This window comes from Xiphophorus hellerii, chromosome 7, assembly GCF_003331165.1.
Source record: "Xiphophorus hellerii strain 12219 chromosome 7, Xiphophorus_hellerii-4.1, whole genome shotgun sequence".
NCBI classification, from domain to species: Eukaryota; Metazoa; Chordata; class Actinopteri; order Cyprinodontiformes; family Poeciliidae; genus Xiphophorus; species Xiphophorus hellerii.
Genome location: NC_045678.1, coordinates 15,414,264 through 15,430,899, shown reverse-complemented (window position 1 = coordinate 15,430,899; position 16,636 = coordinate 15,414,264). Strand labels below are relative to the sequence as shown.

Genomic DNA, 16,636 nt, shown 5'->3' with positions numbered 1-16,636 from the left:
GTAAACTCATTAAACAAGTTTATGGCTGAACCAAGAATAAACATGTGTGAGACAGCAGAGCTTCATGTGTTACCCCTGAGCAAGACATCAAAGAGTGCTGCAGCAGCTAACAGCACGCCTCTGCATGTTTCTTTGACTTCCACAATTAGAGGATGCAACTAATTACATGCATATCTCTTAAAAACACAGTGAAGGCAAACTAGTTGGCATGTACATGCATTTAATGCTCATTTTGGCTTTCACAAACAGTGGTATCATCCTGGCATACACATGTTCAAAACTGGATCCTGTCTCTTCCTGCATGGGTTTCAGGCAGACCAGTAAAAGATTAGAGTGAAAACCCAAACAAAATCCCCACCCCCACTTACAAACCCCCTCCAAACTCCAACAGTCGCCCCCTATCTGTCTCAGAGCAGTGCCTTTTCACAGAGTGTCAACCCACCTCCAGAAATTCAGAGGGGATGAAGGGGAAGCAAATTATGGGATACAAAGAGTAGCTGGAGCACAGAGAAGGGAGACTTTTAGTCTTGGTTCTGAACACACATGAAATCCAGCGTGCTTTGAGTTAAAGCTCAACCAAGACGTGTTCCTATCTGAGGAATTTAATGAAAGTGTATTTCAGGCAGGAATAGTCAAAACTCCCCAGACTGAAAGTCAGACTCTCGGAGAAACAAAGCAGCAGGGCTGTTCAACTTTTCAGACATGCAGGCATTTACTTTGATCGGTGCTTTTTTTATCCTGCTCAACATCTCCTCTGGGAGCACAGACGCTTACAGGTAAGTCAGACTAACAAAACAAGTGATGTTTTCTGTGTTTTAACCCTATCTGCAGCTAAATTTTATATGGTTATACAAGAAATTAGCTCCAAAATAACCAAGGACATTGAGAATGGCACATAAACTGGTTGTTTCAAGATCTTGTTCTTTAGGTGAAGTTTAAAATGCTGTCCCTGCAAACAGATGATGATGAGTGTGAGTCTTCTAAATGTGGTGCAGCAACTGTTTGTAACCAAAGGGCACCTGTTGCACCAAAGAGCTCCTACTCCCTGAGCTATTCCTGTTGATTTCTAGTCCAGTCTCAGATTCCTCCTTTCCTCGGGGGCAAGCTGTTTTTAGAATTCCAAATCCCACAACATCTAAACATCTGGGCTATCAGAGTTTACCTTCAAGCTTTAAAATAAAGACAATAAAGGTGAGAGGTGCAGCCTTTAGATTTAGTTTTTTTTTAGATATACTCAGTAATTCAGTCAGTGGCACATAAAAAAAATATTTAATTCAACTAAAAATACATTTCTGCAATGTAGTCTTTGCTTACTGTGGGTTATTTTAAGTGTAATGCTGAGCCCTTCTACACAACTGAGAATAGCTTGACACCAGAAATGCATTTGACTCCAGAACTCATACAAAGATAAAAGTACAGCTGAAAACTGGCTTTTGCATGCGGTATCAATATGCATCATGTGGAGAGTCTAATTTGTGCTTTCCTCCATCCTGTCTGCTGGATGTTGCTCCACAGGAAGCCCTATTTCTATCCTTAAACAGGCTAAAGAGCAGACATGTTTTATTAGTTGTTTGTTTTCAAGGTATTAATCAAAAACAGATGCTGCAATACTTTTTTTTGAGAAAGGAGCTTTTTGGTGTGGAGAATTTTGGATATAAAAGGGGAGAGTTTTTAATGAAAAATAATTTTCACCACTGTGTTATTGTGGCTCTCTAGATAATTTTGCTTGCGTAGAAACTTCATTTGTTTCAGAATGTTTAATCCTTCAAACAGAGCATAGCATTAATAATATGGCAGATAAAATACCCATTTCCTCACTGCTTCTTCCACAAAGGCACCATCGACAAGTTCATACTGGAAGTCAAGCAGGCGTGTGTCGCTATGGAAGGAGGCTGGAGTGCTGCTATGGCTGGGCGAAAAACAATAAAGGGCAGTGCGAGGGTAGGATCTCTACATATTTAAATGAAAATATAATTTACTAATATTTTCCGGGGGGAAAAGGGAGAGAAAGCAACCACACACTGTATTTTTCTGGGAGTGTATGTGATAGACCAATAAATAAAATAATGAATAGTTCTGAAGTGGAAGGAAAAGGATTTATGGTTTTCAAATACAAATCTGAAAAGTGTGTCATAGAATTGCATGCAACCACTTTTTGGAAGGTGTTTAGCGCCATCCATCTACTTCAGACCAGAACATTTACCTCTATTAAAGAAGCATGTTGTTGTCATCACCATGCTTTATCATAGGGATGGTGTGTTCAGGGTGATGCAGTGTGAGTTTGTTGCCACACTTAGAATTTGGTATGTAAGCTAAGATATTCAATTTTGCTCTTATCTGACCAGAGCGCCCTCTTCCACTTTTGCTTTGTGTCCTACCAGGATTTTAAATGAATGTTTTTCATGTTTGGCAGACAACAATGCCTTGGTAGGCTTGTGCCATAGTCTTAACGTTTTTTGAATGCTAGATTGAATAGTAATCTGTTAGATGTTTGAAGCTTGGGAAAGCCTAACATTAGGTTCTTCCACATCTTTCTCCCTGATCTGTTGTGCTCCTGGGTCTTCATGATGCTGTTTGTTCAATAATATTCCTCAACAAACCTCCAAGGCCTTCACTGAACTGCTTTATTTACACTAGCAAGCATACATGTGAACTTTGTGTTTGTCTAGATTTAACACTTCTATTCTGTTCTAAAACACAGTGCAATTTGTGGTTGTAACTAGACAAAATGTAGAAAGATTCAAGGGATATGTTTTTTTTTTTTTTAACAAAGTACTGGAAGAATACTGCTTCTCATCCTTTTGAATGTTGTTCTTTTCATCAAACTTTTCTTGACCCACAAAATCCAGAGGAAATGCCTGCATAATAGAAATGTGTGGTTTGACTGCAGTCCACCACTCTTGACCACTAATATGTCTGGTATATCATGGAATTTTCTCCATGTTAAATGTTTTACCAGCTCAGTGCGAGCACGGCTGCAAGCATGGAGAGTGTGTTGGCCCCAACAAATGCAAGTGTTTTCCTGGATACACTGGAAAAACATGTAATCAAGGTGGGTATTCCAGGTCAGTGAGGAAGGGGATGGGTAACATAGGTCTGAGTGGGTTCAAATTGTTCCACACCATTTTTAGATGTTTGAACTTAGATGTAAGTGTGGTCCTTTTGGGTTTTGATTTTTTTTTTAGATCTGAATGAGTGTGGCCTAAAACCTCGTCCCTGTGAGCATCGCTGCATGAACACTCATGGTAGTTACAAGTGCTACTGTCTAAATGGATACATGCTAATGTCTGATGGATCATGTGCAAGTGAGTTCCTTTCCTCCCTCTCACGTACAATTACTTCAAATGTAAAGTAAAATTCAAAAGTCAATGTCTGAGCATGTGCATTATGCTAATGCGCTCAGATTCCAGAACGTGCTCTATCGCTCACTGCCAATATGGATGTGAGGAAGTAGAGGGGGAGATTCGCTGCCTCTGTCCATCTGCAGGTCTTCAACTAGGCCAAGATGAGAGAACATGTGTAGGTGAGCTGCAATGTTAACAAGGAGTACTATTCAACTTCAAAAGAACGAATAAAGAGAATGATTTTGCCTTTCAAAGTCTCATGTGGAATATTCATTTTCCTGGATAAGGTCATAACTTTACACTGTCAGGCTGATAGATTATAAATGCAATAAGGTTTTATTCTTCTCTGTTTGAGCTATGACTGAGCCAGACTACACATAGATCACAAAATCCTAAACAGTCCTGCTCTTCCAGTTCTAGATTACCTAATTTCAATAGTGCTTCTGATCTAACACGTTCAGCAGTAATTTGACAAGAAAAGCAGGCTTTCACTTTTAAGGTAAGCCAAAAACTAACTGAGCCCAGATGTTCTGTACAGTGCTGATGGGACACATTATGACCCTGTACTCCACATTAAATTTCAACTTTGGCTGCACCAGATTGGATGAAAAAACATGCCCAGACTTTTAGCGGTCAACTACAGATTGAGATATCTATTACCAGACATAGAAGTAACAAGAAAGTCATAACTATGTGGCTTAATGAAAATAAAATATAAAATCTAATTTATGCACCCCTCAATAAGGAGCTTAACTTCAACAAAAATGTTTCCTTGTTGTATATCATTTTTGTCTCTTCAGATATTGATGAATGCACAACTGGGAAGAACCTGTGCCCATACAACAGACAATGTGTGAACACCTTTGGCAGCTACTACTGCAAGTGTCAGAACGGCTATGATCTGAAATACGTCAATGGAAAATATGATTGTGTAGGTGGGTCTACAAGGTGTTCTTTAAGGTGAAACGTCTGCTATTAATGATGCTTTTGAAAGTACAAGCAGTGTTCTCCCGATTGCAGATCTCGATGAGTGTGCAGATGAAACCCACAAGTGCAGCCAACATGCCGTCTGTTTGAACACTCATGGATCCTACAGGTGTAGGTGCAAACCTGGCTTCAGAGGCAATGGCTTTGAATGCTCTGGTAAGGCAATATTTTAAAACAATCACTTTTATGAATGCTTCTCAAACTGTACAGAAACAAATAAGAAGCAGAAGGATGAGGGCTTCCCCAGATCAAAGCCGCCAGTCAGACTGGTCAGAAGCAGTTTTACAGCTGCACATTTCATTTAGATTATTTAACCATCAGCAAGCAGGAACATAGCCAAGGCTAGTTTCCTGCTTTTGGAGTTCACTCGATGTTAAAGACTTTAAGAGACTTAGATTGAAAACGCACCTGTGTAAATATGAAACTTCATTGTAACCAGCTCATTTTAGAAAGAATGAGAAGAAAAGACAAAGCTGTGCTCTTTGAAGTAGGACTGAGATCACAATAAACAAAGACTCTCTAGGTCAGAGGTTTCAGCACAAATCAAGATGCGTTTATTTTTTATAGCCAAGCCATTTTATCAGAGGTCATGGGATGGAGACAAAGGCAGTGCAGATGATTCCCTCAATGGTGAGATGATATGTGAGGATGATTTCTTCCGATGCTTTACCTTTCCTTATGTTGGCTTATTTTGTCTCTGTCTTGCTCGCTGCTGGAAATGTGCCACCACAATAGCCATTGCTTCAAAACTTCCAGCATGACAGAGCTGATATGAGAGATCACTTTTGCATGTAAAGCACTAATTTAGGTTTTGCATTCATGATTTAATTTTCCAGCCACTCTTAATCAGCATGCAGATTTCACATACTGCTTTTTGTTATGCTGTTGTTTAAAAAAAGTGACCTTATTGGTAAGAAGCTGCAAGGAAGCCAGGAGCAAAAAGAGCAGCTGCAGAATGGATACAAACAACAAACAGGTCCTGGTAAAATACTAATTTTTAACTGCACATCCATGTGTGTGTTTCGGTTCCCTTTCCTGTCTGCAGTCATCCCAGACTCCCAGGTGAGGCCAGAGATCCTGGGAGGAAAGTTAAGCAATGAGGAGATAAAAAATGCCATCCCCGAAACAGTTCCGACGCCGTCCCCCAAGGTCCTCCATCAACCTTTCGACTACGATGGAGAGGTCTATGTTGGGACGAAGGAAAGAAAAGAGGAATTTCCTGAGGAGAAGGAGGAGGAAGAGGAAGAAGAAGAAAACCAGCTCAACCCAAGAGGAGATGTTTTCAGTGAGTGTCTCCTCTTTAGCTGTCCTGTTGTAAATCACAGACAGAAATTCTGGTCCATGTTCAACACATTGACCAGCAGCTGAAATAAACATCAGCTCAGGATGAAGCTCTTGACCAAAGAAGCAGTAAAGGAAGGGTTGATGCCTCAGACTGCATTACCTTTGACTAGTTGGCTAATGAATGGGTTCCCATTGCACTGGAAATAGAAATATACTTGAATATTAACATAAAGCATCAAAAATAGTGTTACTGCTGTCAGTCACTGTTGCTGTGCAGCAAAATGATCCTGGGTTCAAATCCCACAAATGGCCCTTTCTGAATTGAGTTTACCTGTTCCGTGTATCCCAGCTTGCAGCCTCAAGCACCCCAGCAAGGATTAAGCTTTTTGCATCTATACACTAAAATATTTGCCCATTGCTCTTTGCAACATAACTCAAACCAGATCAGACTGGATGAAAAGCTTGGTGCACTCCTTCAGTGTGTCCCAGGATGGATTGCAAGCACACTGCCAAACTAATGCAGAGACAAGTGTCAAAGAGCTCTAACAGTGGTGTGAGGAAAGCTGTCCACAATGTCTGCAGAGTGTTTTTATCTGTATTTACACGATCTGAACCCCAAAGGGAAGCATGTTAGTGGCAGCTGTGAACAGGGCTTCTCTTTCCCCGTTATGTAACTTCTGTTGGTTAGTGATCACCGAATTTTAGTTAGGTGTATCAGCGTAAGAAAGATTGAATACAAATGTACATCACACTTTGTAGGTTTCTATTTTGAAAAAAAAAAAGTTTAAGCTGTGTATGATTTTCGTTCCACGTTATCTTTATGCCCTGCTTTTCTAGTCTATCAAACAGTATTCAGTGTGACAAATTGTAAGGAAGTTCAAGGAGTATGAATGCTTTTGCAATGCCCAGTATATATTGTTTTCCTATTGTACTGTCCATTACCCCAGGGCAGCTGTGGCTAATCTCCAGTAGCTGACCACCATCAGCGTGTGGGTGTGAATGAATGAATGACTGTAGTGTGAAACGCTTTGGGGTCCTCTTGACTTGATAAAGTACTATGCAAGTACAAAGCCAGTTACCATTTACCATTTACTGTCAACTCTAACCTGATAGTAAAATGTTTAGATTCTCTCACACTATATTTGTTAAAGGAAATAGAGATAGAAATAACCGAATGAGAAGCCAGCAATGTAGAACTGATATAATATTTCTCTTTATCAGATATAAATGCATAGAGCAAAGAGGTCATATTGTAGCATTCATTTCTCTTAGAAACCTGACAACTGAGGTTGCCTTTCCCCTCCTCACTTGATCTTCGTGAAAATACAAGCTTCTGTGTTAGACCTGTGATAGCAAGAGGAGACAAGCCCCAAGACATCCATCACCTCTGGGAAGGATTTGTTTTTTGCTCTTCTGGCATGTGCAAGCCTAAGGATAAAACTCATCTTGAGCATGCCTCCTAGTCTCACAATGGAGTGTAGGAGGGAAGGAAGATTGCAAAGTCCCCACAAGCCTTTTATTATGTTTTCCCCAAACAGCTGTTGTGCTAAAAGACTTGCCTCCCTGTAGGAAAAGCCTGTCATCACCATTCTAGGCCTCTCTAACACCAGCCCCACTGTGAGCCGAGCAGGTTCAGTAACCCCAGCTGTCACTCATCTGAGTCTCAAAGGGCTGCTTTTCACATGCGGTGGTTTACTGCAGGAACGTTAAAATGCTTGGAGGGGGGGGTTCAAACCTAACATTGAAGCTCCATTTTAAAACATTATGGCAAATGGAGAACAGGTCTACGCCTGATGGTTAAAAGCCCCGTTGGACCAATGATAACATCAGAATCTCTATTTGGAAAGCCAAAGAAGATACAGCTTTGTCTGATTTACTTTTCTTATTTTGTTGAAATGTTTACTTACACAAACCTATTTAAAAACATCACCTGTGCCATTATTAATCCTCTTTTTAGGGTTGTTCATGAAAGTAAGGTGTCTTAGCCAAGTCAATGCCTCCCTTCGTCGCAGTCTGTGAAAACATAATTTCTTTGAACGTCCCGATTGGTACTTAAAGGTAGTTCTCCCACATTCCAGCTAAAACAAGAGAAGAGATCATATGCCAGAACCACATAGGTTCTGTCTGATTCTCAGCAAACAGAGTCTAATCTCCCTATTCTCAGCAGGACGCTGGGGCTGCCTACTCATCACAGAGTTGTCAACTCTCTGTTGAATGGATATGTATAAAAGCAATAGATCAAGATCAAGAAGGTTTACTGAACAATTGTAAATGTTCCTGTTTCAGGGATAGAGGAGTCAATAGGTCAGTCAATGTAAATAAGCTGCTATTCAAACAAAATACATAGAATTAGAAACATAAAACTTGCTTAGGGAGCAAGTAGCTGAAAACCCTATTTTTTATATAACATTTGTGCTACAAAATTTATAAAACCCCAATTTTCTATTTTATGCTACACTCAATGATTGTTTTTTATTGAAAAGACCATTGTTCAAATATCATAAACATAAAGGGAGTGATGTTTTCATCATTTAATCTGTGAAGCATTATATTCACTCACACAATGCCCAAGCATTTTATTTTACTTTTTTTTTAAAAATCGTACGGTATTACATGCTAGTAATTTTATTAAATTTTTTTGGCTGGGGTCTATTTTTACACCTAAATATGTGATGCTGGAGGAGAAAAAGGCCAAGGAGGGGATATAGATGGAGCCACTGGATTTAAAAAGCGTGACCTTTGTCTGAAAAATATCATTGTTTTAAATCTATTTGACAGCATATAAATGAAGACTTTTGTGTTAATGACTTTTTGATGATATAAAGATTTAATATATAGTGTTGATCTTGTATATGGTTTCAGACTGGTCAAATTCTGAGCAGGTCTTAGCTTAAACATGATTTCTAACCTTGATTCTGTGTTTCCAAACTGTGGTATTTCAAACTGATGTTTAGTTCAGCTAATGACAATTTGGCCAAACCCCACTTCATAAGGAAAAAAGCTAACTTTTCCTTAAAAAGTTAAATCATTTCAAAAACTTCCAACTTTCATAGCTTAAAAAAAATCAATGGATAAAAAAATTATCTGTTTATTTATTTCTTTTTTCTTCTCTAAATTCAGTATCAGAGGACTTTGAGTCAGTGTTTGGTCCGGCCACAGAAGTCAAAGAAATCTACATTGAACCACCTCAGGAAGGTAATCAAAAACATGTTTTAGACACAATAAAAATGGTCTGTGGGTGGCCGATTGTAAAAGTGTACAACTGTTTTACTTTTCTTCCAACTAGAATATTTCCTGGATTGCAACTTTGATCAGGGAGCCTGTGAATGGGTCCAAGATAAAACTGATGACATGGACTGGACTGTGGCATACCATGATAAGGGTGACGAAAGAGTGTTGCAAAATATCTATTGCCTGTTTTGATACAGCTGCTAATATACTGTTAAATCCACTCAGGTGGTGAGTACTACATGGCTTTGAGTGGGCTGATCGGTGGCAGAGAAGATGTGGCCAAGCTGAAATTGCTTCTTAGTGACCGAGCCCAACATGGCAGCTTCTGCCTGACCTTTGACTACCGTGTGGTAGGTCATGACGTAGGCTCGCTCAGGGTGCTGCTGGACAACAATGCTTACCCTGTTTGGGAGCAAAGCCAAAGCAAAAACCAGAGCTGGCAAACAGAATTCCTCACTGTGGCCTGGAAGGAGGAGGCCCCACAGTCTGTGAGTCACTGTTTTATGAAAAACATTTTTCTTAGCTTATTGTCATCACAAAAAAATGTACTTTAGTAACGGCTATGCATGAACGTCACAACAAATATTTGACGTGCTGTCAAATATATTGATCCACAATTCTGCTTATTCAACTGGAGTGTATTAAAACAAAATTTTCAACTTAATAATACAATGATTCAACCAAATGTCTTTCAGATTATCTTTGAAGCTCAACACGGGAAAGGCATTGGAGGCGAAATAGGGTTGGATAATGTTGTGCTGACCTCAGGGCCCTGTCAAGAGGATGCAGGTCCAATCTTTTAGGAAAAAAACCCCATCAAGGATTATTGTGCTTCAATAACCTGCACAGTCAGATTATGTACAACAAGTGCATGCAAGTTTGCTTTCACTCCATGCTGGTACATTGATCTGAACCGTCTTTATTTTAAGTTAATAGCTAGTCTAAATAAAACACAAATGACTCATATCTCAGGAACAGATGGTAGAGCTAACGTCGTCAGTTTGTTTAAACAGTATTCTGCTTAACTTGCGTTGTGTATGTGACAGTACGTTAGTGAAGTGCACTACATAAACTGCAAGATGTAATGTGAATGAATTGTAGATGACTTAAGTTTTTGAAGGCTTTTTTTGTTGAAACAATAAAAGGAGTCAGTGCATATATGCTGCAACATTTGTATTGAAAATATGGTGTATGGTTACAATAAATATGTTTTTTTCTAATAGTGGGAAAGATTATTCCTTTTAATATTTTTTTTCTATTGAATTGTGAAAAACATAGAAAAATATATTTCCTCTATGTATTTCATGTTGGTTAAATAAAATGTACACTGGAAGACAGCTTGTCTTCCAGCATCCCCTTGTGTTTAGCTTCATCTGTCTCTTTATCAAATGGTCAGTTGCAAAAAGCACCAGCACAACATGACCTAGATCTTGTTTCTCTATTGGGATGTTGTATTTACGGTTTTATTTTTCTGACACATACAATGTTTGGCAATGTAGTCCCTAAAAAAACACAATATTATTCTTATCAGACCAGATTACCTTCTTGCAGATGTTTGATGTGTCCCCACATTGCTTGTAGCAAACATTAAACAATACTCTGTATGGTATTCTTTAAAAGAATTTACAATCTTGCCACTCTTTCAGAAACGCAAGACTTGTGGAATGCAAAAGTTATAGTTATTCTGTCAACAGATTTTGTCCTTCTACCAAAGCACTGTATCTTTGTTTGAAGCTCCTTCAGAGTCGTTATGAGCATAGCTGCTTCTCTTGTACAGCCCATCAATTTAAGTGGATTTCTATATCTTCTTAGGCTTTCCCAGTTGTGTCATACATTTTCAGTTCGATTTTAGAATGATGGACTGACAGTATCCTGTGAGGTTCTTGAAGTTTAGAATATTGTTTTTATAACCTAATACCACTTTAAATTACTGCACAGGGTTATCTGTGATTTATCTGGCATGTATTTTGATCTTCCTTATGCAGCGTGTTTACTAATGTTTTCGAACAACCAATTGTTGTAAGACAAACTGGATGTGTTATGCAGGGGACTAGTTCCACTGGAAACATTATACCCACAGCTACCCTGAGGCAGAAATGCGGGTGAACTGTCTTGCCCAAGGACACAACAGTTAAAGCTTGCAGTTGTAACATGACAACACCTGAAAGTATTCAAGCTGGTTAAATACTTCTGCTTGACTTTTTGTAGTATCTTAGCACTACAGAGTACAGACATTGCCTAAATGCCACCATCTAGCGGTCAAACAGAATTACTACAAAAACCTACAAGAAAAGTAGTGTTTGCTATCGGTGTAAATTAAGTAAAGAAAGCGAACAATAATTGTTTACTTTTTTTTTTTTAAGCAAACGTGGCATCGAGTATTCTCACAAATAAATATAAATATAAGATATGGAAGTTGAAAAGGGCTTGAGTTATTATTTCAGCCCTCGTTGTGTTTCTATTAAGATCACATGATCTAGCGGCTAGCTGCTTTATTAGCACAGCCTCTGGGAGTTGAACAGGAAACGCTGTGAGCTGACGTTATTTGAGCTGCCAAACGAAAGAAATCATTATATTCAAAATATTTTTTTAATTGTTACCATTATTTTAGCAGCTATCCGATTAGAACTGCGAAGCACGTTAGGAGAAATCGTCTCGGTAAGTAAAGCCAGGCTAGCTAGTTTGGTTCTTCATTAACCTTTCCATCTGTTATCTATTTTCAACTTAACCTAGCATAGCCTAAGCTTAGCCAGCCTTTAGACCTGGAATAATTTGTCTTTCAAATTAATTGCTACATTTTACAGGAGGTTAATGTTTTTGTACGTTATGACGACAAGTCAGGCCTTCATAGATTAACGGTGTACGTTTTTATTGCTATTTTCATCCGTAACTTCTGCCCTGAAGCATATGTTAATCCGGAAAATGACTTCTTGTCATTGTGTTTCATATAGATAGATGTTCTCTATATGGCTGCCATCATCAAAATTAAGCAAATGAGCATGTGATCTAATACTGTGGCTAACAGCATATGATCTGGCCCAGTGGAGGAAGACAACGTCAAACTGGGGTAAGAATAAATGACAATTATTCTACTTTGGGTCAGTGCTATAAAGTGAGGTATCTTTACATGTAAACCTCAATAAATTCAATATACCTGAAATGTTAATGTATTTTAGAGATTCAATTTTGATGATTTTGTAATTTACTGAATAAATTCCTGTGTTATCTTTCTATTAGGTAAAACAGTTTCTCAGTGTTTGATAAGTAGTTAGTAGCCATGACGGCAAGGAAGTCCCTGCTTAAAGTCATCTTGCTTGGTGATGGTGGCGTTGGAAAGAGCTCCATCATGAATCGGTACGTCACCAACAAGTTTGATGCCCACCTCTTCCACACTATTGGTGTTGAGTTCCTAAACAAGACCCTGGAGGTGGACGGGAATCAGGTAACCCTACAGATCTGGGACACTGCCGGCCAAGAGCGCTTTCGTAGCCTGAGGACTCCTTTTTATCGTGGCTCCGATTGCTGTCTGCTAACCTTCAGCGTGGATGATAACCAGAGTTTTCTCAACTTGAGCAACTGGAAGAAAGAGTTCATCTACTATGCTGATGTCAAGGAGCCTGAGAACTTCCCATTTGTGGTATTGGGCAACAAAGTGGACGTGACAGAGAGGCAGGTGTCTACAGAGGAAGCTCAGATGTGGTGCCAGGAAAATGGTGACTACCCGTATTTTGAGACCAGTGCCAAGGATGCCACAAATGTAGCTGTGGCTTTTGAGGAAGCAGTCCACAGAGCGCTGGCTGCAGATGACAAAGCGGATCACCTCATCCCCACAGACACGGTCAAGCTCCACAGAAAGCCCCGCTCTGCCACTTCCTGCTGTTCATAAAATCCTGAAGCTATCACTAATGATCCCCTGATATGCCTGTCATGTTTTGAGGCTGTAGGCATAATATGCTGTAGTAATAAATTATGCTACTAGCTTTTTCTTTTATTATTATTACTATTTCTCCAAGGTTCATTGATGCCAACTGCTGAACCTCTGCCCAGAATACACAAGAAACACTAACTCCATTCATGACCAATTACAAAGGAACTTTTGCATTGATTTAGCTTTGGCATGTTTTAAAATTCTTTATGCATTAAAATAGTTAATGTTCCAGTTTTCTGCTGTCATAATGACACACACTGCTTAGATGTGAGTGCAAATATTATCGGGCTTCCAAATGTGATTGTGCAACACAATTACAGAATTTAATTGCATCGTATTAAAATCATTTGTATCACCCAATAACTGTTTCTAATGATTATGAATGATCTAAATCCCGTCTTTAGAAAAGCTAACCACAGAGACGTTTGATTACTACCCCTTAAAACTGTATAATGTATTTGCATCATAAATTAAAGCCTTGTTGGAGAAACCGTTATGAACATGTTTCCTTCTGGGAATAAACTTAATAACTTGCATGACAAATTTGAGCCTTCAAGTTTCTGCAAATCTTTGTATTCTAAAGCCTAGATGATGTACAAATTAGATTTTTTTTTAAATATGAAAGTTTTTTTCAGCCCTATTTTAAAAACTAATCCTTAATGCACTCTTGACATGAAGATCTCTATTGAAGTTCTTTAGAAAAAAAAATCAAAATCTAGTGTATCTGACCAAAACTAATATAGAATGTTCATACTTGTATAGAGGGCCATGATTCAACAAATAATCTGTGAAATATTTATGTATGTGATACTTTAAAACTGGAATAAACACAATAAAGTTGAATACCTATCTGAAGGCCTCCAATTTTTAATACACAAATTATTAACTCTTAAACATGCTAGGTGTTTTTTTCATTGTTTCCAATGCAACAATCTATCACAAAATACTTAAAAATGTGATTGTGGATCATCAATCTGACTCATAAGATGTGATCACAATAATCTACACACCATTTTTAACTGTACACCAATGAACCTTTCTATTACATTGTCAGCTGACTTTGATGGATAAAGTAAAATACATTCAGGATGTGCTGCAACTTAGCACTAGTGAGTTAAATACTGAAATAGTGCTATAACGTGTTATATGATTTCCATTTTTGACTTAATGTTTTCTTAAGAGACATTAAAGGCAAATTTTTATTTTACGTATTTATTGTTAGTGTTGGACACTATCAGACAGGTATTTAAAATGAGAAACACTCGGCTTGGTTTGATCCTGTTGGCAGCAATAAGATTAACTGCTTACAAGTTAGTTTATTGTCCTAGAGATTAAACTAAAAACTCTTCCTGGGGAAATCTAATTTGTTTTTGCTGTTTTGATTTTGCTATAATAATGCTTGAACTTATAAAGAACAGGAAATATTTGTATAACAAAGAATAATGTAATTGTGTATTAAACTACAAATCTTGTTTACTCTTATGAATTTACTTTAAGAACCAACCTTCATTGTCAGCTAAATAAAAGTTATCCCAGAGTAGAAAGAAATGTCACATTGAAAATAAACTCACTCTCATTTTATACAAATTTCTTTTAGCCATGCTTTTTATTTAATGCAACAGAAAAAGAACAGACAAGCATTTTTTATTTTTATATATACAATGAGAAGAATGCATTCAGATCTTGGTGTGGCATAATTAACTTAGAAGATGTTTCTTTCCAAGAAACTGGACTTTCCGCTCAAATGCCGTCGAGCGTATCGGGGCGTTGATTTCATAGAAAGGATTCGTTGCAAACTGGAAGATAAAACGTAATTGTCAGACAGTCAGCCTATCAAATTAGGGTTAATAGAGTCACACAGAACACAACTCACCTTAATGTATAAATCATACACATCGTTAAAAAAGTTCTTGATTCCATCTTCTTGTCGAACATCGTGCAGCATGATGAATCTTATTTGTATGGCAGTTTATTAAAGAAAATAAACCAAGGCAAATATGATAAACATGCATATAAAAAAGGTATAAGAAACGACTACTATGTTGCTTAATATGGCAGTTTTCAACATGTCTGGTACCACTTAGATATGTTGTATCCACTGAATGGAAAAAGATGGACATTTTGAGTTTCTGAGTAGAGAATTGTCCAAAACCAATTATCAACTACACTAAAAACTCTGTTTAAATATTAAACTTAGAAAAAAACGATAGATAATACACAAAAGGATATGTCCTGCTGTGACGAAGGCTGAGACAAACCACTCGTTGAACTTGTCCACAGTTTTCAGGTACATGCTGTTGGACAGCCACATGTTCTCGTCCACCAAGTCTAGGGCAGCGTGTGCGATGAACTGGTTGAGGTGACGATGGTCATCCTGTGGTCAATGAAACACATCTTCTAAATGAGGATCATAAGTACAAAAATTTCTAATGAATCTTTAAAAGTATGAAAACGTAGCAATCAGCTTTATAAGAGTCTGTTAGAAGGGTTAGCTCAACTGTAAAGATTCCAGAGCTGTTTATGTTTATAACTTGTAGAAAGAACCTTGTGCTGTACAAAAAGGAAACCAGTGATTAAGACAAATTATGACAACATTCTATTACTTTCTAAAAAGTTTCTTGCTATTCATCTTCTATATGCAGAGCTTGTAGATTATAATGTATTTAATAAACTATTAAATAGGATGTTTAATAATGAAAACAAGCAACAAAAATTGTGGAACTTTCTGTTCAGTTTTCTGAAAGCGGCAGCGTTTTGAAATACAAACTGTTAGACACTTGAACAGTTAATGGTATCCAATGTGTGCTTCATGCAAAGAGACATGAATATACAAAAACAACAACAACAATATGAAATCCAAATCACAACCATCACATAATTTGTTTGTTTTCAGTTTCAGGGTTTGTGCCATGTTTTAGCACACCTAAAAGGTAGACCAAAAAAAAAAGGAAGAAAACAGTTGGACTTTGTTTTGCATATTTACTTTCAAACGCATCTCGGGAAGTTATTGCTAATTTATTTCAGTATTTCACGCCACGTCAATCTCCGCAGCTGCAGCTGGACAATGGTATATTTTCCTGTTTACTTACTAACTAACATATTAATCTCAGAATGTTCACATTTATCCAAGTCGGTTACAGCGTTTGTTTTCGATATATATATATACAAGTTTCCCTTATCAGATTTGTTTGTTTTTCAGTTGAATTGCCCAGAACAAACGTCATCACAAAAATACATTGTTATTACACCTCGGATAACCAGGTACCTGCATTTTAATACTCAACAAAATTGTCTGAATTTACTATTTATAATATATTTTAGTGAGTCTTATTAAAAATATTTCTGTTTAAGGCAGTTAGGATAATTTTTAAGGGACGAGTATATTTATTACCTTTGATTCAGGCTTCCCGGTTGGTAAAAACTCCATCTCAAACACAGGATTGTCATGATGACCGACCATAACAAAGTAAAAGCTTCCCGACATCGTATAGTTATCTTGGCAAATCAAATGATGCCCTGTAGTAAATGAAAAACAAACACAATCAAATAAATGATCTTTCGAGACAAACGAAATGACATGTACACATTTGAACTAAACAGACAACGCAAGAGATTCTTTAAGGGATTGTTTCGCTATCAAAGTAAATAGGATCCAAATTCAAGTCCAAAGGAAAATTAAAGACGTATATTTTAAAGTAATACACCAGTTTCTCTTTACCCGTTAAACTCACTTCCTGATGTGAAAGCGTAGTCGCAAAAAGATGACGACATTGAAAAAACGTTAGCTACCCATTTAAATTTATTTTGTCTTTTTTGGAGCATACTATTTTTGAAATTACATTACTAAATTAGGTCTGTGTAA

At 37.7% G+C, this 16,636-nt stretch overlaps 3 protein-coding genes across 6 annotated transcripts; 2 read left to right on the top strand and 1 right to left on the bottom strand.

Moving 5' to 3' along the window:
• The first annotated feature begins 421 nt into the window (after window positions 1–421).
• On the top strand, window positions 422–10,208 carry egfl6 (EGF-like-domain, multiple 6). Of its 2 annotated transcripts, XM_032568854.1 has the most exons (13): window positions 422–776; window positions 1,835–1,941; window positions 2,960–3,052; window positions 3,186–3,305; window positions 3,404–3,523; window positions 4,145–4,279; window positions 4,365–4,487; window positions 4,899–4,961; window positions 5,377–5,616; window positions 8,736–8,810; window positions 8,902–8,997; window positions 9,072–9,334; window positions 9,542–10,208. In XM_032568854.1, exons 1-13 carry the CDS (start codon window positions 703–705, stop codon window positions 9,647–9,649), a joined length of 1,617 nt encoding a protein of 538 aa, XP_032424745.1. In that variant the 5' UTR covers window positions 422–702; the 3' UTR covers window positions 9,650–10,208. The 2 variants fall into 2 exon arrangements, with proteins under 2 accessions (XP_032424745.1, XP_032424747.1); XM_032568856.1 differs by lacking the exon at window positions 4,899–4,961.
• Window positions 10,209–11,266: 1,058 nt separating this feature from the next.
• On the top strand, window positions 11,267–13,625 carry rab9a (RAB9A, member RAS oncogene family). Its single transcript, XM_032568224.1, has 3 exons — window positions 11,267–11,504; window positions 11,798–11,913; window positions 12,084–13,625. The coding sequence occupies exon 3, from the start codon at window positions 12,124–12,126 to the stop codon at window positions 12,730–12,732; it is 609 nt and encodes a 202-aa protein (XP_032424115.1). The 5' UTR covers window positions 11,267–11,504; window positions 11,798–11,913; window positions 12,084–12,123; the 3' UTR covers window positions 12,733–13,625.
• A 712-nt stretch (window positions 13,626–14,337) lies between these two features.
• On the bottom strand, window positions 14,338–16,567 carry trappc2 (trafficking protein particle complex subunit 2). Of its 3 annotated transcripts, none has more exons than XM_032568225.1 (5): window positions 16,493–16,567; window positions 16,166–16,290; window positions 15,004–15,148; window positions 14,648–14,733; window positions 14,338–14,570 (listed from the first exon to the last, which is right to left on the bottom strand). In XM_032568225.1, exons 2-5 carry the CDS (start codon window positions 16,256–16,258, stop codon window positions 14,472–14,474), a joined length of 423 nt encoding a protein of 140 aa, XP_032424116.1. In that variant the 5' UTR covers window positions 16,259–16,290; window positions 16,493–16,567; the 3' UTR covers window positions 14,338–14,471. The 3 variants fall into 3 exon arrangements, with proteins under 3 accessions (XP_032424116.1, XP_032424117.1, XP_032424118.1); XM_032568226.1 differs by having other exon boundaries at window positions 16,477–16,537; XM_032568227.1 differs by lacking the exon at window positions 16,493–16,567 and adding an exon at window positions 16,384–16,475.
• Window positions 16,568–16,636: the final 69 nt, after the last annotated feature.

Coding starts and splice junctions, on each gene's coding strand:
- egfl6 (XM_032568854.1), top strand. CDS start 703: ATGCAGGCATTTACTTTGATCGGTGCTTTTTTTATCCTGCTCAACATC. Junction 5,617..8,735: donor CCCAAGAGGAGATGTTTTCA/GTGAGTGTCTCC, acceptor CTCTAAATTCAG/TATCAGAGGACTTTGAGTCA. Junction 9,335..9,541: donor AGGAGGAGGCCCCACAGTCT/GTGAGTCACTGT, acceptor AATGTCTTTCAG/ATTATCTTTGAAGCTCAACA.
- rab9a (XM_032568224.1), top strand. CDS start 12,124: ATGACGGCAAGGAAGTCCCTGCTTAAAGTCATCTTGCTTGGTGATGGT.
- trappc2 (XM_032568225.1), bottom strand. CDS start 16,258: ATGTCGGGAAGCTTTTACTTTGTTATGGTCGGTCATCATGACAATCCT. Junction 15,149..16,165: donor CCGGGAAGCCTGAATCAAAG/GTAATAAATATA, acceptor CATTGACCACAG/GATGACCATCGTCACCTCAA. Junction 14,734..15,003: donor AGCCTTCGTCACAGCAGGAC/ATATCCTTTTGT, acceptor AAACTGCCATAC/AAATAAGATTCATCATGCTG.